Here is a 21,193-nt window from a genome sequence, read left to right as displayed (position 1 = left end):
TTTTTTTTTGGTGGCAACATTGGCATTTTAACTTGGTCATATTTTTTATTGGCAACACTCCAACAAACACTACTGTTTTCAGTATTTTTTTATGTTGGCAATACTGAAATGGCGTTCAAAATTCTTGTAACGTGCAAATTTTTTTGCTAAAATTGGCTTCGACATCGACACGCAATACCAATTCAAACTGGTTCCGCATATGGATATCGCTTATCATCATTTAAACCATAGCCTGGCATGTCATGTATGCATGATTTTTTTTATTTTTACTATTTTTTTTTGTTAACCCGTAAACGCAGAATAATAAGCTAGCCGAGGTGCGTTCGGCCGCCACCGCGAAGGTGGAAGTGATCACCAAAGACATCGAGACTAAACTCACCACCGCTGAACAGAATAGAGAGAAGGAAATCCAGAAGAAACTAGATTTCGTCAAAAAGGAGGTTGGTTGTGTCATCCATCTGGGTTTTTATTACTACATAGAGTTGTTATTGCAGATTAAAAGACTGGTGATCGAAACATAGTGAAGATACGAAGAGTATGACTAGGATTTTTTTGAAATCGTTTTTTTTTTGCATTGGATATATTGTAGTATTCTGATAAGTCTTTTAATCTGTATTGATCTTAACAGAATACGAAGTTGATTAAATACGAACTGATATTTTATGAAATAAAATATTTTCTTTTGAGTAAGTTTTAATTAACTTCGTATTACACAAAATGCTTGATCATTTGATGTTACTTCATATTTTTGTTTGAATGCAAATCTTTTCTCATTGTGTTCTTAGAGTTTGTTAGATATATTATTTAGATGAATTGGCATAATTATATTAAGTCTTATTACTATTGCAAATCCCAAGGGATTCATATTGATGACTTATGGTGTATAACATTCCTTTGATAATACTAGTTAAAATATGTCAGAAAATTATTAGCTCCTTTTAGATATTTATGATGATTTCACCTAATAAAGATTGCAAAATAATATCTTGTTACTAATAAAGTATAAAATATCTTATGGCAATACGATTGGTAAAATAATCATATTAATGTGTGTTGTGTACAAATGCGTGTGTTATTGTGCAGGAGCGACGTGCGGAGCTGGTCCGACAGAACAAGAGCGCGCGCGTGGAGAGCGCGGGCACCGCCACCTCCGGCTAGAGCCGCCACGCACCAACACTCACAACACCTGCTACTGCAACATATGACGGACTCAATCACTATCCCTCGACCTAAGACATTAACCGTGACCTCCGCACCGGCGACACACGAACCCAGCGAAACATATATTCATTTTTTATAACGACGCATTTAACCCTGCATTTATTTTCCATAGCTCTATTCGTGTCGCTACGCTCGCAGCTTGTGACGGTCCGACGCGACTGCGCAAATACCTCGCCGGGTTGACGTGTGTTGCCAGTGTCGAGAACACTTTTAGGATAAAATAATTCAACCTGTCAAATATGTTCGTTTTTCAATGAGTGTTGCCACGTGTTACCATACTGTTAGGGTTGTCACATCGTCGGTAATTGCACGTCGTTAGACGGTCGCTTAGCGAGCGTGCGTCAGTGCGCTCTTCGCATTTATGTAGTGTTACATCTCTGTTAATGTTCAGTTTCGAGATTTTACGGAAAGGTTTTGAGAACGCGACGTACTAGTGCGCTCCTGTGACCGCACTAGTGCCTCGACGCTCAAAGGATGAGAGAGAAACGTCATCAATCACTACAATGTTGTGAAGTCATTCATTTCATTTTAAAAACACACGTTTCTATTGCAGTGCGAACACGTCTACGTTGTAGTCATTGATGGTGATAGTTTTAAGGTCTTTTGGCTGGTCCAGTAGTAAAATTTGTACCTCGGTGTAAAACGTGGAGGCGCCATTTAGACGGCCGATACTGCGTCGGTGTTGTAACATATTAAAATATTGTGATACAAATGATATAAACTGAACATTTCTCTAATATTGCACACGGTACGTACCGCATCCTCACAATATTTGTGTTACACTCCAGACGCGCTTACTTTGTGACACCAAATATGTCCCTCGTGATCATGCTTACGACATCTTTGATTATTAAATTAAGTTTGTTATTTTCACAACTACAACTATGGCAACATTGCTGTACACTTTAAATAACAATAATTATGGCCTATTTCGATAAATCGATTGAATATGTCTTAGACGTGATCCCACTGAGAACCAACTTTTAGTATTCCAATTGAAAATTTTATCTCTAGTTGAATATTGTCACACGTCGTCTTGGTATACTAAAACTTGGGTGGTCGCACACAGGGTTCTGTACCTAAATGCCGCATAATTGCCTATTTATTTTTATATTTTAATTTTGTAGACATCTGAATTGACAAATTCACGTGTTAGTGGTGCAGAGGCTAGCTGATTAAGTTTAGTACGGAACCCACGGCAAACGCAACGGACGAGTCGGTAAGCAAGCGAGAGGAGGCGGATGGTGAAACGATCACGGAACCCTAATCGTTAGTTATAGACTTATATCATTATGTTTAATGTTTATCATACGCAACAGTATTTTTAGGATGGTATAATCTAAATTTAAGTTGACTCACGTATCGCCGTAACGCTATTAACTTGTCCATTATGTTATTTACATTTACGTGGAGTGTTGTTGGTCGGGAGTGTCGTGTCGCGGGCGGGTTGTGGCCGCGCCACGTTCGGGACGCCACGGGACGCCACAACATCTAGTCTACAACGTTGAATCAACTCGTTACGTGCCACTTCCTTTTATGATCTCAATCGTATACATCGGATACATCGGTTACAATACAATATATGAAACGATAGTTGATTAGTCGACAGCGGAAGTGCCTCAGTATATTTGGTAATTGGCTCTTGATAATATCAATAATGTAACGTATAAAACTGCCTTCATAGCGTTTTATATTTTTTTAATTGTAGATGGCGGGGGCGCCGGGCCGCGGACGTAACGGTGTGTTGGACACAAGCCGCTTCTGTGATGTTTTTGCTCTAGTGATATTATGTATGGTATCGTTCGGTTAGGCCGGGATATAACGGTAGGATACTCGGGACACGCGGGGTTGTCGCTCGACTGTTAAGTGAGACTATTCCTGTATTTGATAGTATATTTTTGCCATTCATTTAGCGTCGGTCTGTTTTAACGTCAAAGATATGATAATAATTGTATATAATATTAAGAGATGATGTATCGTTGCTTGGCGCGTGGAGCGCGGCGGGGCGAGTTGCTTGCCTGCTTGTATTCTATGTTACTAACGCTAATATCAAGTAAGGAACTAGGTGTAAGTTACTAGCTTGTTTCTCGGTGAAGATGTGAAAACCTCTGACCAATTTGCCTTGGGTATTGTGTAGCCTTTTAGAAATCTCACGATCGAGACAAATCATGTATAGCGATGCAACATATAGCTTTTCGGATTATTATATTATGTTTTTCGTAATTTTTGCGTAATGTTAGTCACTCTCCTATCTCTTATTATGGTGTTATTATCGTTAATTTTTATATTTTATGTGATTAATTCTATTAATGTGCTTCAGTTTGTGAGGTATATGAAAATTGCTGTTTGAAGTGCAGGCAACTTTTGTAGTTTCATTGTCGTATTAAATAAAGTCATAAATACTAATAAATATGCCTTTTTATTATACATACACCCTATCCATTCCTGACAGAAAACCTACCAGACAACACAACATCTTGAGTATGCTGACATCTTGAGTTCGAGTCTCACATATTTCTGGTTAGAAAGGTCTATCAACAGATCCCAGAACCAGTTCAAGACTGGGTTTTACACTAACGTCAAGTCAAATGCATATTTTTCGAGGTAACAAAGAAAGTGTTAAAGAATTCAGTGATTCTGAACGATTGGCTACCATCATGTCTTGAAAATGTACCGAGGAAACTTCGTAAACGCCGAGTTTTTTATATATACTTACAAAATTGAATAATGTACTTCGGGTTTACACACCCTTACGGAAATAGGTACGAATCGATTCAGTCGCTAAAAATTATTTCAAAATAATATTCAAACAACAACTTATAAAACGTAACACCACCCACACCCAGTATTATGCAGAGTATTTTATTAGATAAAATGAGTACCTAGTACCTACCTATTATACTCAATATCTAACCGAATGTCGAAACAATATATTATTACTTTTCAACTTTATTTAGTACCTACCGACGTGCTACCAACCTTTAGTCAAAAGACCATACTTAATCTACGTCTATCTAACTTATGAATCGTGTCCTACGTATTAAAGAATCGTGGTTGAGGGAGAATGGGAACAATTTGATTTAAGAACAAATGTTTGAATAGGACATACTTTGATCGTATTGGTGTTTCCTTTTACACGTTTAAGGCTTTTCCGTTTTAGACCTAGTATTTTTAGACCGTCTTCTTTTTAGACGTACTTTTATATTATTTTTTTATGAACTGGTAACCCTGACATGACAACTACTCAAAAACGTCAAACGTCAAAATAAAATGGCTGTCGCGCCATCGTGTTTGATAATTCATTGATTCACATTACATGAGTTTATTGAATAATATATTAGTGTGTAGTTCGCATTTTTATTTTATGTAGAGAACTCTACACGTGACAATTGTTTACTTTTATGGTTAAGTGCTTCGCAATACAAGATGGAGCCTTCAAAGGAAAGTAAACGTAGGAAAGATAGAAACAGTGATGAAGACGAAAGACGCAAGGAAAAGAAGTCAAAAAGGGCACGTACGAGGTCCAGATCACCAGCAGAGCACCGTGACAAAGAATCTAGACGTAAACGTAAACATTCCAGGTCACGATCGCCGAATGTTGCGCCAAAACAAGAAAAACAAACAACCTCTGAAAAAGATTCCGAAGTAAAGAAAGAGGCTCCGGCGCGTCGTGCGAAGGAAACAGACATGTTGAACACAAGAACTGGTGGTGCTTACATACCGCCGGCAAGACTGAGGATGATGCAGGCTCAAATTACAGACAAATCTTCAGTAGCATATCAGAGACTTGCATGGGAAGCTTTGAAGAAGTCAATACACGGTCACATCAATAAAATTAACGTCGGTAACATTGGTATAATCATCAAAGAGTTGCTAAAGGAAAACATAGTCCGAGGTAGAGGTCTGCTATGTCGATCAGTTATCCAAGCACAAGCTGCTTCTCCAACATTCACAAATGTGTACGCCGCCTTAGTGGCCGCAGTCAACTCTCGTTTTCCAAACATAGGCGAACTTCTTCTAAAGAGGTTAGTTATACAGTTCAAAAGAGGTTTCAAACGTAATGACAAACCTGTATGTATATCATCAGCATCTTTTATAGCGCATCTTGTGAACCAGCGGGTTGCACACGAGATATTGGCATTAGAGCTCCTCACTTTACTAGTGGAGACACCTACGGATGATTCAGTGGAAGTAGCTATAGCATTTTTGAAGGAATGTGGTCAGAAACTGACCGAGGTGTCTTCGAAAGGTGTCAATGCTATATTTGAGATGTTGAGGAACATACTCCATGAAGGCCAGCTGGATAAAAGGGTGCAGTACATGATTGAAGTGATGTTCCAAGTGTGGAAGGATGGGTTCAAAGACCACCCGGCTCTGATTGAGGAGTTGGAACTGGTGCCTGAGGAGGAACAGTTCACTCACCTCATGATGCTGGATGAGGCTACGGACCCACAGGATATCCTGAGTAAGTATTGTTTTTGGCTAATGTTTTTACTAAGTTACAATAGCTTCTTTTTGTTTTGATATTACAGGGTAAATTAATTTTCTACACTGCAATACTGAAATAGTTTATCAACTAACTAGCATTTAATGTAATTTGGGTTTGATTCAATTGAACCTTATACCTTGGTTAACAATAAATTGTTAAGTTTCAATATAAACCATTGTTACTATTTAAATTTCAGATAAAATATTTCTTAAGGTGCAATTCTAATTCTTAATTCAATTATTCCAGATGTCTTCAAATTCGACGACAAATATGAGGAAAATGAACAAAAATACAAAACACTCAGCAAAGAGATCTTAGGCTCCGACGCTGAATCTGGTGAAGAAGACAGTTCCGGAGAAAGCGGCAGTGACGAGGAAGAAGAAGAGGAAGACCAGGAACAGAAGGAAGTCACAATCATTGACAATACGGAAACAAACCTCGTAGCTTTACGTAGAACAATATACCTGACGATCAACTCCAGTTTAGACTTTGAAGAATGCGCACACAAGTTGATGAAAATGCAGCTAAAACCGGGACAAGAAGTAGAGCTATGTCACATGTTTTTAGACTGCTGCGCTGAACAGAGAACATATGAAAAGTTCTACGGGTTACTTGCCCAACGGTTTTGTAACATCAACAGAATATACATAGGGCCTTTTGAAGAGATTTTCAAAGACTCTTATGCGACTGCTCATAGGTTAGATACAAATCGTTTAAGGAATGTTAGCAAGTTTTTCGCTCACTTGCTATTTACAGACTCGATCAGTTGGGAAGTATTGGAGTGTGTGAAGTTGAATGAGGAAGATACAACTAGTTCCAGTCGTATTTATATCAAGATATTATTCCAAGAGCTAGCGGAGTATATGGGATTGAAGAAGCTGAATGATCGACTGAAAGACCCGTGAGTTAGCTATCGCTAAGTTTTATAGACTATCTAGATGCCAAAAAACTATTTGATGTAAACATCAGTCCCCTTGGAAAAAAACGTTAGCGAAAGCTCTTGTTTATCCATCACCCGATTCGTATATCTGACTGCCCTTTGTAACGTCTTAGCGTTCCGTTTGCTTCCCATTTTGCCGACCTCGTGTTCAAGTTGTTTGGCGGCACCTTTTCACTACCAATTATATTATCATTCACGCAAACCTTTCGCCATTCCGTCTATTAACTAAGATTACACAAGTTATTTGTTAAAGGGTTGGTAAAAAAGTCCTTTTTAAAAAATATTTATACAATCCTTATAGGAAAGTTATCAATCCCCTTTATCTCTTTTGCCTGTGCTATAACAAAACTAATGAACTAATACTAATTAACTAATATTGTGTAACCCAGAAAACCACCCATAAGAAAATATGATCTTAAATATGTTTAAGATATTAAGCTTCTCAATTAATAAAGGCTCTTCTCTTCTGTTTCAGGACTCTACAGGACGCGTTCTCCGGTATATTCCCGCGCGACAACCCCAAGAATACGAGGTTCTCCATCAATTTCTTCACTTCTATAGGTCTTGGAGGTCTCACTGACGAGCTTAGAGAACACTTGAAACAGATGCCTAAGGTAATCTATACTCATATCTATACTCAAATTATAAAGCTGAAGATTTTGTTTGTTTGTTTGAACGCGCTAATCTCAGGAACTACTGGTCCGATTTAAAAATTTCTTTCAATGTTAGATAACCCATTTATCGAGGAAGGCTATAGGCTATATATCATCACGCTACAACCAATAGGAGCAGAGTACGAATAAAAAATGTTACAAAAACGGGGAAAATTTTGACGCATTCTCTCTTATGTGACGCAAGCGAAGTTGCGAGGGTCAGCTAGTTAGAATATATAATGTTGGGTAGACAAATGATAAAAATCTAACAGAATGTATGGATGCCGTCGTTCGTTAGTACATACTTTTTTCGAGTTCGTCTTCAGTTTTAATCTTATCTTCGTGACTGCGGAGTGCTGCTATATTATGATTTTAATGCCCAAAATTGATTGCTAGGTATAATAAATTGTGTCTTTCTAGAGATCTCTACCTCTAATTTAAGTGATTCAATGTGGTTTGTATCATACCTCTGTAATTTGGATTACTTTTATGATAGTCGTAATTAATAATAGGCCGATTTTAATTCTTTTGACAATGTTGAATGATATTTTTGCAGTAAAACGTTTCGCAGTAATAATATGTGCTTACATATTATTAAGTTCTTATGTTCCTCATTTTCAGAATGTCCCACCGCCCGTGACAGAGATCAAACTGGACAGTGAATCCAGTTCAGATTCCAGCTCCGACTCCAGCAGTTCCAGTTCTGATTCATCGTCTTCCAGTGATTCAAGTTCCAGTGGTAATATACTATACTCTATTATCATTGTGATGACTATCTAATTTAATTATTGAGTATTTCATACTTATTTAGTTTCAAGATTATAGCTGCAGAAAGATACGATTGCGTAGTGACGAGGTGGAATCAGTTATTTCTATAAAAAAGTATCTGAAAAGAACATATTTTCATATTACATAAAAATAGTACCAATACAAATAATATTTTAAAAGAAATGCGAGAGGCACAAAGTCATATTTCAATCTCTAATGTAACTATTCTTTACAGAAGACGAAGAAGAGAAATCCAAAAAGAAGAAGAAAAGCAAATCTAAGAAGGATAAAAAGAAGGATGATGACCCGGAGACTCTAGCCGAAACCGTTGCCAAGGAGAAGGGGGAGAGGTGGGGGCACGACGGCTTCTACGACACATACGGCAAGGACGCTAGAAGAATGGACAGGAATGACTTAGAAGACTCCAGGCCTCGAGACAGAAGGAACGGAGACGACAGGAGAGGGAGAAGAGACGATGATGAAGATGACTTTAGACGTGATAGGAGCAGAGATAATGATAGACAGAGAGATCAGAACAAACGTCGTATGGATGACAGAGATAGACGTAGGGATGAAGACAGGGGTCGTAGGAATGATGAGAGAGGTGATAGAAACGATGATAGGGGTAGGAGGGATGATGATAGGCCACGGCGTGATGAAAGAGATGAACTAGCATACGATGATAGAGGTCGGAGGGGTGATGAAAGGCGGAAAGGAGATGAAAGGGAAGACCGACGTCGTGATGATAGGGGCCGTAAGGATGATGAAAGGGATGAACAGGATCGTAATAATAGAGTTCGTAGAGATGATGATAGACGAAAAGGAGATGAAAGGGAAGAACTAAGTCGTGACGATAGGGGACGTGCTGATGATAGACGCAAAGGAGATGAAAGGGAAGACCGTGGTCGTGATGATAGGGTTCGTAGAGATGACGATAGACGAAGAGGAGATGAAAGGGATGAACAAAGTCGTGATGATAGGGGACGTGCTGATGATAGACGCAAAGGAGATGAAAGAGAAGACCGAGGTCGTGATGATAGTGGTCGTCGAGATGATGAAAGGCGCAGAGGGGAGGAAAGGGGACGAAATGAGTCTGATCGTAATGATGAGAGAAATCGTAGGGACGATGAAAGAGTGAGAAATGATAAAAATGATGACAGATCAAGGAAAGGGGAAGAAAGGGAGTCACGGGAAGACCAAGGACGCAGTGATAGGAATCGTAAAGATGAAGGCAGGCAAAGAGAGGACCCTAAGTCAAATAGAAATAATGATGATAGACCCCGAAAAGGTGATAAAAGCCGTGGTGATGATGACCGAACACGGAGAGGCGATGAAAGAGAATCACGAAATGATGAAAAGAACTATAGGAATGATTCGAGACAGAAAGAAGATGATGAAAGTTACAAAAAAGATTACAGGGATGATAGATCGCGTAAGGATGAAAGTAAATCACGTAGAGAATATGACCAAAGGCACAATGACAATGAGGAAAAGAGACAGGACGATAGAGACTGGAGAGAAGAAAAAAAAGACGACTGGAGACGTCGCAAAGAAGACAGAGACGACGATAGACCTCGCAAGGATAGAGATAATAATGATGACAAAAGACAGAAAGACTCTGACAAATATAACAAAGATGACAAAAAGTCTCGTAGGAATGACACAGAAGATAAAGATCGTAAGAATTATGAGAAATCACGCAAAGAAGACGACCAAGAAGAATACAGAAATAAAAAGAAGACTGGGGATCGAGAAGAGAAGAATAGCCGTCGGAAAGACGAACGAAATATCGTAGATGACAGATCTAAGCGTAAACATTACGAACAGAACGGTAAAGAAGAAAATAATAAACACAGAACGGAGAGTTCTAAAAAGAATAAAAAGAACAAAAAGTCTAGTGATGATGATTATTCTAAAAAGAAGAGTAAAAGGAAAGAAGAAAGTTCAGAATCTGAAGACTCTTCTTCTTCATCTTCTTCATCGTCTTCTGAGAGTAGCGCTTCAGAAGACTCCCCGGTAGCCGCTCCGGGGAGGTATTGGGATAATTTTGACTTAAATGGCAAAGATAGGGTCAAAGTGAAACAACAACGGTCATAATGATAAATAATTGTGTTTATTTGCCTTTTTTTTTGTGTTTGTATATAGCTTCAAGCCGTTGTGTTGATAATGATATATAAAACAAGAGATATAGAAAACCGTGGCATCGCGTGTGGTAGATTCCAATCCCATCTAAAACAAATATTTGTGTGATGAGTACGAGTATTTGTTCTGAGCCTGGTTGTAAATTTATCTATATAAGTATGTATTTAGAAGTCTATAAGTACGTTTATCAGTTGTTTGGTTACCATAGTACAAGCTCTGCTTAGTTTGGAATCAGAAGACCGTGTGTAGTTAACTCAAAATATTTCCTTTTATGTTAGTTTAGGAGTGCGTGTGTACTTGTACTCTTTCTAAATCTCTTGTATTTATTTATCGCTTTCTACGCACTGGTTTGTTGCTATACTCAGATACATACATAAATGGTGTTTACTGGTGAGACTAAACTTTGGTAAAGTCAGGGCATATTCCGTCTATTGGGTAAAACAGTCTATTTTAAATAATAATCGTTATAATCGAGTTGCAGCGTTTATAGAAACAGCTGACTTATTACCTACTTTTACTGACTATTCTACAAACGCTGCAACTAGATTATAACGAGTATTATTTCAAATAGACGGAATATGCCACCCTGATTATATTTAAGTTTGCATATTTGTCAAAATTTATAGTTCTATCTCTATAATTCGTTATGTGTGTAAGTGAGACAACATGATGAATACGCAAACAGTAGACAAGTGAGCTCTAACCATTATAATATAAGGTAATTCATAAGTAGTGTGTAAAAAAATGTTGTAAAAATCTTACATCTTTCAACGGATTTTTTCAGACGTCGCTTGTATTAAGAGTGTTTGAAAATAGAGATTTTATAAATGTTACAGTGCATTTTCTGATTTAAAACAAGCTAAAGTGATTATTAATTGTTATCACTATTCTGTAGTCTTGTTTCTCCTTTTTTTTTCTAACGCATGGTACCTTGTAAGTAATACAAGTAGCTTTATTTCAAGTGATGTCGATACATGCGGTTGCGTTATGAAAATTCGTTGAAAGTGTATTTCCTCAGTCTGTTATTATTATAATAATAAAATTAATTTGAAATATTTTACTGTTTTTGTAAATAACTAACTTTTTGTAAGTATATTTAGTTTCAACTTTTTGTTCATATGAGACATATTTTAGTGCCAGTTCGTTCGTCCCCTCTCTTCTTGTACCACTGATGGTCACTAGTTTTTCCTTACCCGATTAAATCCTAAAGGAGATCATCCATTTTGGGCCTTTTTTCAAAGTGCCGGCCAACAAAAAAAAGTGGCATGTATCGATAGAACTAGCCATTTGAAGCAATAGTTAGTATGGCACGAAACCGGTAGGATCGCTTTGAACCGAGTTATACAGGTTTGAAGACTCATAATATTCAAACATTTATTCATTTCTGAAAGTGCTGTGAAACATAAAATAATGATTGATTTTGCTAGAATTAACTATATAAAGCAAACGACCACCCTTAAGTTGATTTAAGGTCGTAAGCACACGTATCAACTCGGAAACGGGTCGTCACCGTATCAACTCGAGCTCATCAGTATTATTTGTATGTAATTCCCTACTGTAACGCACTTATCGGAATCGTTATGTGATCGCCCCGGCTCACGTCCATGGAAGTGGTTCGTATGCGCATTATGCATACACCAGCACCCAGGGTGGAGTGCGGGGCTATGTGCAAATTCCGATAGAATTGTGGGCACACCTTCTAAACCGCAACATGTGTCCTCATAACAAGGGCCCTCATCACAAATCGTGCCCAAAGCACAAAATATTGTTCCACATGCCAATGAGTCGGAGATAACAACCCAACGGCAACACTCTAGGTGACCTCTTACCTAGACGATGGTTTGTTAGTTGCACACAACCGAGGGTGCGGCCCCTTAGGTGCGAGTTTGATTCCCCCGGCGCCTCAATGCTTCGCCACTGGACTGGTCACTGGCGACTAGCGCAAGGTCAGCGCATCCTCCCTTAGCGAACCCAAGGGGCCGCACCCTCGATTGTGTGCAACTATCAAACCATCGTCTAGGTAAGAGGTCATCTAGAGTGTTGCCGTTGGGTTGTTATGTCCGACTCATCGGCATGTAGAACAATATTTTGTGCTTCGGGCACCATTTGTGATGAGGGCCCTTGTTATGAGGACACATGTTGCGGTTTAGAAGGTATGCCCGCCCTTCTATCGGAATTTGCACATAGTCCCGCACCCCACCCTGGGTGCTGGTGTATGCATAATGCGCATACGCACCACTCCCATCGTCGTGAGCCGGGGCGATCACATAACGATTCCGATAAGTGTGTTACAGTAGGGAATTACATACAAATAATACTGATGAGCTCGAGTTGATACAGTGACGACCCGTTTCCGAGTTGATACGTGTGCTTACGACCTTAAATCAACTTAAGGGTGGTCGTTTGCTTTATATAGTTAATTCTAGCAAAATCAATCATTATTTTATGTTTCACAGTACTTTCAGAAATGAATAAATGTTTGAATATTATGAATCTTCAAACCTGTATAACTCGGTTCAAAGCGATCCTACCGGTTTCGTGCCATACTAACTATTGCTTCAAATGGCTAGCTCTATCGATACATGCCACTTTTTTTTGTTGGCCGGCACTTTGAAAAAAGGCCCAAAAATGTATGGAGCGTGGATGATCTCCTTTCATTTCTGTTATTTGATACATTCACGTAAAAACTTTATCGTTTCACACGTAAGACTCTCCTACCTCTTTCGTATTAAATTTGTTAAAAGTAAACTTTGACAACGTCAACCAATCAACAATAACAAAGCTGATACGTTATAATTTCTTCTCTAGTTCAACATGGACTCAAAATCCATAATAAACTCAAACACTAGCACAAGTTCTGACTTATCCAAGTCTAAAACTCCGTCGACGAAGATCAAGGCGGCTTCAGCACCAATAGTACCGTCCTCCTCAGTAGGTGAAGTAAAACAGCAAACGTCTGCTCCCTGCTACTTTCATTCTTTGAAAGAGAACGATGCCCCTCCCTTCCAAAAGCCAGGAGTAGAACCGAAGCCGAAACTGATAATTGGGAGTATTTTCAATGAGCAAACTGTTGTTGAGATGATCGCGGCTGCTGATGCTGATAAGGAGTATGGATTGAAGAAGTACTTAGGTTTGTTAGAAATTCTGCTACTTTACACAGCGATTCCTACTCGTTGAGCTCGGTTTTTGTATCCTTTTTTTTGGTAGCCTGTACTGTCCAGCTGTTGGGCAAAGGCCTTCCCCCGTTTTCCCAGTCATTTCCATTACCTATCCCTCTCAAAGGCATCTAGGTCGTCACGCCAGCGTTTCTTTTTCAGTTTTTTTATGTATGTAAAATTGCTCGGGACAAGATTGAACTAAAATGAGTACCATAAATACATTTTTATGGCTGTCTGTAACATAGGTTAATGGTTGAATATGCAACAGAAAAAGAAATAAATAATGTGTTTATCAGTGAACGTTTATATATAACTTTCAGCTGAAATCCTAGTCGAACAGAAAATAACACGTAACCACGACCTATCAGAGAAGAACTTTCTCATCAGCCTGCTAAGAGAAACGATTGACTACGCGGCACAGCGCGACTTCGACGCGTTCAAACTGTCTGTCCTGCTCACGATATATCTGGACTCTCATTGTTATTTCAAGTGGTATTACTGGCAGTCTCCCATCGCTGTGTGGAATTATTTTAAGGAGATTATGATTCGACATACTATAGAGGTAAGGTGCTCTCTTGCGGTTCTACGAAGGTGTTTAATTTGATGTTATTTATTTTTTTAGATGATGGACTTTTCATGTACGAGGCAACAGTTACACACCAATGACTTTTCGAAGTTAAGTGTGTATCACTACATAGTATAAAACAAAGTCGCCCATTTTGTCTGTAGTCCCTTCGTATGCATAAAACTTTAAAACTACGCAACGGATTTTGATGCGGTTTTCACTAATAGAAAGAGTATTTTCTCCGACAGGTTTTTATATATAATTGAAATACATTGAAACTATATTAGCTGAGTTATAGCGATTTATGTCCAAGAAGTCAGAAAAAAAATCTAATTGAAGATTGCATTTGTGCGTGCGCCGCTTATACCGTTGGATACAAGTAAGAACAATGTATAGCAAAAACATTGGTCTTTATTAGTTCTACAAAAAAGTCCGCGATGACATATATCCAGCTTTTTTATTAAAGTCACAAAAACTACTTTTCTGTATTAAAAAAACATTTAATTCGTTGGGTGATGTTTAACTGGTGATATATAATCGGTATTCATTTGGAGGATCGAGATATCGTGAGTGCGGACCGGATCGGTGGGAGACGTATTGACGCCACAAGCGCGGCCGGCGAGATGGAGATACGTCCCCGTACAGTCATAGTACGACTGGCGCGTCGCAGCCTGCGTGACGATCTTATAAATGGTGCGCGCGTGCGGCGGGGGGCGACTACAGCTGACCTCAACATGGCAGGTGCACCGAGACGCTTCTACGTTAATGAACGTCTCACAAAGCTGAATCGTCTTTTGTTTCGTCGTGCGAGGGACGCGGGACAACGTGCGGGATGGAAGTACGTGTGGACCAGGCACGGCCGTATTCTTGCCCGTCGTGGGCCTGGAGACAAGGCAAGTGTTATACGTAGTGAGGAAGATCTTATACGGGTTTTTGGGCCGGCTGTGGTTGAAAGTCCAAATAAGTAAATGTTATTATATAATTGACCGATTTGGATTCGATCAGGTGGGAGGCATTAAATTGTGAGGTTGACGTGAATGACCTGGTGGGTATGTTTAATTCATATGTTTTAAGTATTTTTGATAAACACGCGCCAATAAAAAAAACAACGTTTCGGGGTACACCAACGCCGTGGATTACAGATAACATTAAATTAATTTTCAAATTACGCGATGAAGCCCGCTGTCGGGCTCGAACAACTAATAATGAAGCACAAAAACGTTACTATTTAGATTTAAAACACCAAGCCGCCGTTGCATTATATAACGAAAAAAAGGCATATTTCACCAAAAATATTACTGACAACACAAAAAAGCCTAAAGTTTTATGGTACAACATAAAAACGCACGTACTGTCCACTCCTACGAAGGACAGTACATTTTTAGAACAATGTGATGACCCAGACGGTTTAAATACTGCGTTTCTAGATATACCCGGCAGCTCAAATGTAACGATTTCGGACTTATCATTTTTTGAATTCCATAGATACAGCTCAGCTTCTTTTTCTTTAATTCCTACAGATTCAAACACTGTTTTAAAAATAATCAACAACATAACGTCGAACGCTATAGGTATAGATGGTATATCTAGAGATATGATCCAATTAACTCTTCCGCAGTCCCTTAATGCAATAACTAATGTAGTCAACAAATCTATCAACACACATACTTTTCCGACTTTATGGAAGTTCGCGAATGTACGGCCACTGCCTAAGAACAACAACCCTCAAAACTATAAAGACCTCCGACCCATAAGTATTTTACCGAGTCTGTCCAAGGTTCTGGAAAGAGTAGTGTATACACAGGTGGTAAATTTTTTAGAAACAAATGGAATTCTGCCGGATTTGCAGTCGGGCTTTAGACGGGGCAGGGGCACTGCAACCGCACTGGCAGATGTTGTTGACAACATACTAGAGGCAAGAGACCGGGGCGAAGGCTCGATATTAACATTATTAGATTTTTCCCGCGCTTTTGATAGTGTAAATATAAATTTGTTACTTTCAAAATTGTCGTTCTATGGTTTTGACTGCGACACGGTCAAGTGGTTTGAAAGTTATCTAATTAATAGACTCCAGCGGGTTGAGATTAAAAAGAAAGACGGTACTACTTTGTCTTCCACCCCTAAAGCAGTTCCCAGGGGAATTCCCCAAGGATCACTGTTGGGACCGCTGCTTTTTATTATATATAGTGCAGATATAACAACCTGTATACGAAACAGTAAATACCATATTTATGCCGATGATACACAATTGTATCACTCCATGACGGCAAACAACGTATCGACTGCTGTGCAAGCTATAAACTTGGATCTGGAAAGACTTGTATCTTGGAGCAATAAAAATTCGCTATCACTAAATCCACAGAAATCCAAGTTTATGATTATGGGCAGCAAGAAACAAATAAACTCATTATTATCATGTAGACCGGAAATAAAAATTATGGGGGTAAATATTGAAAGAGTTGATACAGCTAGAAACCTAGGCCTACTCTTTGACCCTGAACTACGCTTTGAGGGACACGTAAACAATCTGGTCAAAAGCTGTTTCTATAAATTAAAGGTTCTGTATAGGATCAGGAAATTCCTTAGCATACCAATGAGAGAAATGCTAGTTGAATCCCTTGTTCTATCTAAGCTCAATTATTGTGATGTGGTTTACGGGCCTTGCCTGTTGTCACGTACAGTCCGACTGATTCAACGGGTACAGAACGCTTGCGCTCGATTCTGTTACAATATACCCCGAAGGAGCCACATCACTCCCTATCTGAATCAATATAATAAATTAAAAATGGAGGCAAGGAGAGAACTTCACCTGGCTACCTTATTATTCGGGGTTCTAAGTAATAAAACACCGGAGTACCTCTATAACAGGCTGGTTTGGCGACGTGATCACTATTCGTACTCCACAAGATCGTCATCGAGGCCGCTTTCCGTACAAAATCACAAAACTGTGGCATTCAGGGGATGTTTTAGGTATGCCGCCACTCACTGTTGGAACAATATACCACCGCCTGTAAGATCCCTAAAATCAAAATTTTGTTTTAGAAGTAATATGAAAAAAATACTTCTCAACCAGCAAATAACACGTAGTAATATTTAGTATAGATAATCTAATATGTAATTGCCTACTACTTACACTATGTTTATGATCCATGCACATCATAATTTTGGCATAAGCTGGTTTTTCTTACTGCTCCTCATACAGTGGTGGCGGTGATTTGTTATCTTTGTTGTTGACGAAGTGTGGCTGCCATTTTTGTTTTGCATCTTTGTTAGTGTCCACGGAAATTTTTAAAATCAGGCTGTCGAAATTATGTTCAATATCGCGTGACTCGTGCGCTGCTGTCGCGCCGGCGCGTGTTTGTGAGTAATTCACGTGATGGGACCGGCGCGGCGGCGGCGAGCGAGACGGGTCTTGTGTGAGAGAGATAACTACAAGTATGTACGACAATAATTTGTGTACCTACATAATATTTATAATGATACAGTTTATTTGATGAATGATATTGTTTATTATTTATTTATTAGTATTTTTTTCAATTAATATGTGGGTATTTTTGTTGGTGATGGGTATACAAGTAAGTTTGTAAACAATGGTTTTTTGTTTTCTGTTTCTGCTGCTCCCGTAAATGGCGTCATTTAGGGTGGTCACTGAAAACCAGCGCTGTGTTGTGGTTTGTCACAACCAGCATAATGCTGAGTGACCTCCCTGTTGGCACACAGGACGCTGCTTATTTAATATTAATATTATTGTGTTTTGATATGGTTTCTGTGTGTTTCAATAAATACTATTTTCTTTCTTTCTTTCTTTCTTTATCAAAATAAGTAAGTTCATCATCACGAGCATTTAATTTAGATTATTTTTGCAGTTTACAGTGTGTTATTTAGACACATAGTTTAGGAGATATCACGATATTAGTATTGCGGCACGGCAAAAGATACAAAAAGTACTAAATCAAAAATTAAAATAGATAGTGTACCTACATAAATAAAGTACAATCTAATACATAAAAAAGGTAAAGAAAAAAAAAATAAAAGGAAAATAAAAAAAAATAACATGTATATCTACCTACAGGTAGTTTTTAATTGTAGATAGTCTTTAATTTTAAATATATGGGAAACCTTTCTCATCGTTAAAATGAAAATGTATGTATACCTTATATTATATTTCAAAAAATGTAGACAAAGTTAATCTTCTAAAAATAAATGTAAATAAAAAATAAGTAAAAGTAATAAAATGTAGAATGTAAATAATTTAAAAAGTAAACAAGAAAATAATAGTTAGATGTATATAACAAAAGTAGGTAAGTACATAAAAAAAAACAAAAAATATAAAAAAACGGTACATAAAAAATAAATAATATTAAAAAGTAGGTACTACGACTTTGATCTATACATATAAGACAAAAAAAATCTGTACATTACTTAAATATTTTTTCCAAAAACCGATAGGGGGGGCGATCAAAGAAGAGTCACAGAAACAAAAAAACATTTTAATATTTTAAACGCGGTTAAGGGAAAGAGAAGTTATTGTGAATTGAAAATTAGTATCCAATATGTGTTGGTGCGTTGACTGTATTTGTCGAAGTAGCGGGATACACGCAAACGAAGTTGCGCGGGTCAGCTAGTTAGAAATAATTATGACTTGTTCCAACGGTGAAGGAAATCTATCGTACTACTTATTTTGTGGTAGTAAGTTCGATTCCCGTAAACTCTATGACTGACCAGAACTTTAACTGTTGTGTTATAAATAGATGTAATTTGAGGGAATCATGACGTCTGGTTTTATTATATCTTTTTTATGATGGTTCCAGGACTCCCCAACTGGGCAAGAAGTGTTCGAACCGGAGGAATGCTACGATATCATCACTCACTTTCATACGGTGTATCTGTCGAACTTGCCGCTGATACACATCTTGACATTCGGTGCTTATAGGCTCAAGTTACTCTGGCCTTACAAGCCTAAAGCTTAGTTTGTCATTGTTGTTGCCATTGTAAGATTGTATTGTTCTACTGCTGGGCAAAGACGCTTTCACTGTAGCCTATTTCCGGCAGTCTGATTATTCTTAGTTCGTAATTACTTTCAATAAAATTATCTATTACTATTTATTTACTTATTACTTACTTCATTTATTTTTGCGCTAGGCCTGATATGTGAATGATCTAGATTCGATTACTTATACGGGCATTGTGTGGCAAAGTGTGAACTGTAGATATTTTGGGATATATTACAGACAAGAGTTTTCTTCAACAAACATATTTTGTCATCTTTTTGAAGGTATAATATCAAAAACATCCTGAAAAAGCCAATCTAAGACGAAACACAGGTACTAGTACCCCAATTTTATGGTTTTGTAATAAATAACAACTACAATTATAACACTAAACATATTTATTAGCCATTAACAGCTGTTTTCAACTGCTCTTTCAAATGTTGAGGCAGCTTCTTCTTCTTTCTCTTCCTAACTTTACCTTCACTCACACTTTCCTTCTGCACTTTATTATTTACTGGCTTCTTCTTCTTCTTTTTACAAGACAAAGGATTTGGATTATGAGGCTTTTTCTTTTTAATAGGTATTTTTGGCTCCTCAACTTTTTCTTCCAGACCTAAAACTTTTTTCATAGATTGCAATGCTTCATTCTGAGTTTCAGTTATGAACACACCTTCCAAACTTTGTCCAGCTTTTGAATAACTTATTTTGGATGGTTTTTCTAATGTTGGGGACTTATTATGAAGATACAGAAGTGGAACACCAGCCTTTTCCCTAAGCTTGTCTTGTAAATCCCTATCCTGTGTTGCCAGGATATAATGCTTGTCATTCCTTTTACCTATCATAGACAATATGCAGCTAGAGCCAGCAATCGGTTCTTTATGCCCACATTCATGGATACCAAATTGTTTCAATATTGTTAATGCTCCGTGTGTCTTTTTAGCAATTTTCTCAGTTTCCATTATAATACATCTTGTTGTTAATAGTTTAGCTTGAGAGTTTAAATATTTTGGGATTTGTTCTCTTATGTTTATTTGTTCCTGGAAATAAAAAAACATTCATAAGTTCATGAAGAGACCAATCAAACCAGTTTGACTATGGGTTTCTCTTGTATGGGTAGATAAGTATTATAAGTTCAAAAAACAATTGAGGCTCAACACAAAACTATAGCAAAAACAATCTTGTCCAAGATTACCAAGATTACCTATACATAAGTAAACGTAAGTTAAATATCAATTCATAAGCAAAACCAAGAACTTAAGTATTAATATTTCTAATGTAGAAAATGAAGACCAAAGTTAATAAGAGGCAAACATAATAAATGATTATTTTAAGACCAAGAAGAATACCTAGTTTTAATTACTGCCAGCTGGCTCAGGGAAGTTCTCCTGCCAGCGCATGCTTTGCTCTTTAAGTGTAAGATGAGAGTCTGCACTATCAGCCTCTGGGTCCGGCAACTCCTCCAAAGGAACCTGGATGTCCTCATGAGGCAGCTGCTCCGCCCTCCACTCCTCATCCACTATGTCTATCAGACGACCGTTCCGACGATATTTGCTGTCCATTCTGTAGATATGACGAGGTCTTTTTAAGTTTTTGAATGTATTTAGCTACGTTTTCAAGAGCAGTAATTAAAACTAAGACTTCTTCTTTAACGCAGTTGTGTTGAAAGATAGATGAGTGTTTAATTGCTTTGTTAGTATCGTTAAAGTAGATAAAAGAAGAAGACTTACTTTAAATGCTGCGAAACAAAATGTGCCGTCAAGTAAAACCTGGTAAGGTTGGTGGAAACCGTAGTTATTATAGTAGAATCGCAGGTATTTTTGAACCTTTTTATACCTGGTTATTTTCATTTTGAATAACTACTGTACCAACCTGTAATTGTTAGTTTATTTCTCTCGTTATTCAAAAAGCACACCACATGCAACGACGAAAATATTGCGATGCGGATTGATGTCAATTTGCTGTCAAATTTGACTTTTCCAAATGCCAATAGTTATGTTCCAGAAGAGACCATGGACTTCATGGAGGTCAGCTACTAATTCTTTGCTAGAAAGAATACGAGAATCAGAGATTTGTGTATGATAGAAAGAGATGAATAATAAAATGTTCAGGAAAGGAACACAATCACGTTATTTTTCATTGGCTTGGTGTTACTGTAGGAAAATAAATGAAAATATAAAATATTTAAAAGAAACATAAATGTTTTTGTTTGATTAATTCTGAAATATTAACTAAATCCAGTTCCTGGATTTTTACTATCATTTGATGA

The 21,193-nt window shown here is 37.8% G+C and overlaps 5 protein-coding genes across 8 annotated transcripts in view; 3 read left to right on the top strand and 2 right to left on the bottom strand.

Annotated features, from left to right (window-relative positions):
• stai (stathmin) overlaps positions 1-3,631 on the top strand; it is a 36,431-nt gene extending 32,800 nt beyond the window's left edge. For 2 of the 3 annotated variants that reach the window (XM_076135753.1, XM_076135752.1), the window contains 2 exons: positions 300-440; positions 1,084-3,631. In XM_076135753.1, the coding sequence (XP_075991868.1) occupies positions 300-440; positions 1,084-1,158 (216 nt within the window). In that variant the 3' untranslated portion in view covers positions 1,159-3,631. The remainder of the gene's footprint in view (positions 1-299; positions 441-1,083) is intronic. The other variant, XM_076135755.1, reaches the window with a different exon arrangement.
• An 855-nt stretch (positions 3,632-4,486) lies between these two features.
• LOC142987174 (uncharacterized) lies at positions 4,487-11,268 on the top strand. 2 transcript variants are annotated; one of them, XM_076135751.1, is made up of 5 exons: positions 4,487-5,686; positions 5,957-6,611; positions 7,126-7,264; positions 7,925-8,042; positions 8,310-11,268. In XM_076135751.1, exons 1-5 carry the CDS (start codon positions 4,648-4,650, stop codon positions 10,166-10,168), a joined length of 3,810 nt encoding a protein of 1,269 aa, XP_075991866.1. In that variant the 5' UTR covers positions 4,487-4,647; the 3' UTR covers positions 10,169-11,268. The 2 variants fall into 2 exon arrangements, with proteins under 2 accessions (XP_075991866.1, XP_075991865.1); XM_076135750.1 differs by having other exon boundaries at positions 8,307-11,268.
• Positions 11,269-12,022: 754 nt separating this feature from the next.
• Positions 12,023-19,303, top strand: LOC142987171 (uncharacterized). The gene is made up of 4 exons (XM_076135747.1): positions 12,023-13,343; positions 13,692-13,933; positions 14,491-14,829; positions 18,748-19,303. The coding sequence occupies exons 1-4, from the start codon at positions 13,028-13,030 to the stop codon at positions 18,904-18,906; spliced, it is 1,056 nt and encodes a 351-aa protein (XP_075991862.1). The 5' UTR covers positions 12,023-13,027; the 3' UTR covers positions 18,907-19,303.
• A 4-nt stretch (positions 19,304-19,307) lies between these two features.
• On the bottom strand, positions 19,308-20,798 carry LOC142987172 (rRNA-processing protein UTP23 homolog). The gene is made up of 2 exons (XM_076135748.1): positions 20,655-20,798; positions 19,308-19,964 (listed from the first exon to the last, which is right to left on the bottom strand). Exons 1-2 carry the CDS (start codon positions 20,772-20,774, stop codon positions 19,329-19,331), a joined length of 756 nt encoding a protein of 251 aa, XP_075991863.1. The 5' UTR covers positions 20,775-20,798; the 3' UTR covers positions 19,308-19,328.
• Positions 19,859-20,935, bottom strand: LOC142987173 (anaphase-promoting complex subunit 13). The gene is made up of 3 exons (XM_076135749.1): positions 20,797-20,935; positions 20,274-20,487; positions 19,859-19,964 (listed from the first exon to the last, which is right to left on the bottom strand). The coding sequence occupies exon 2, from the start codon at positions 20,484-20,486 to the stop codon at positions 20,280-20,282; it is 207 nt and encodes a 68-aa protein (XP_075991864.1). The 5' UTR covers position 20,487; positions 20,797-20,935; the 3' UTR covers positions 19,859-19,964; positions 20,274-20,279.
• Positions 20,936-21,193: the final 258 nt, after the last annotated feature.

The sequence above is a fragment of the Anticarsia gemmatalis genome, chromosome 3, assembly GCF_050436995.1.
Source record: "Anticarsia gemmatalis isolate Benzon Research Colony breed Stoneville strain chromosome 3, ilAntGemm2 primary, whole genome shotgun sequence".
Lineage (NCBI taxonomy): Eukaryota > Metazoa > Arthropoda > Insecta > Lepidoptera > Erebidae > Anticarsia > Anticarsia gemmatalis.
The sequence above is the reverse complement of the archived record's forward strand: the minus strand, read 5'-3'. Positions and strand labels throughout refer to the sequence as shown.

Coding starts and splice junctions, on each gene's coding strand:
- LOC142987173 (XM_076135749.1), bottom strand. CDS start 20,486: ATGGACAGCAAATATCGTCGGAACGGTCGTCTGATAGACATAGTGGAT.
- LOC142987171 (XM_076135747.1), top strand. CDS start 13,028: ATGGACTCAAAATCCATAATAAACTCAAACACTAGCACAAGTTCTGAC. Junction 13,934..14,490: donor TGATTCGACATACTATAGAG/GTAAGGTGCTCT, acceptor ATTCATTTGGAG/GATCGAGATATCGTGAGTGC. Junction 14,830..18,747: donor GTCGTGGGCCTGGAGACAAG/GCAAGTGTTATA, acceptor TGATGGTTCCAG/GACTCCCCAACTGGGCAAGA.
- LOC142987172 (XM_076135748.1), bottom strand. CDS start 20,774: ATGAAAATAACCAGGTATAAAAAGGTTCAAAAATACCTGCGATTCTAC. Junction 19,965..20,654: donor TTTGTTTCGCAGCATTTAAA/GTAAGTCTTCTT, acceptor TTTTATTTCCAG/GAACAAATAAACATAAGAGA.
- LOC142987174 (XM_076135750.1), top strand. CDS start 4,648: ATGGAGCCTTCAAAGGAAAGTAAACGTAGGAAAGATAGAAACAGTGAT. Junction 6,612..7,125: donor AATGATCGACTGAAAGACCC/GTGAGTTAGCTA, acceptor CTTCTGTTTCAG/GACTCTACAGGACGCGTTCT. Junction 7,265..7,924: donor ACTTGAAACAGATGCCTAAG/GTAATCTATACT, acceptor CCTCATTTTCAG/AATGTCCCACCGCCCGTGAC.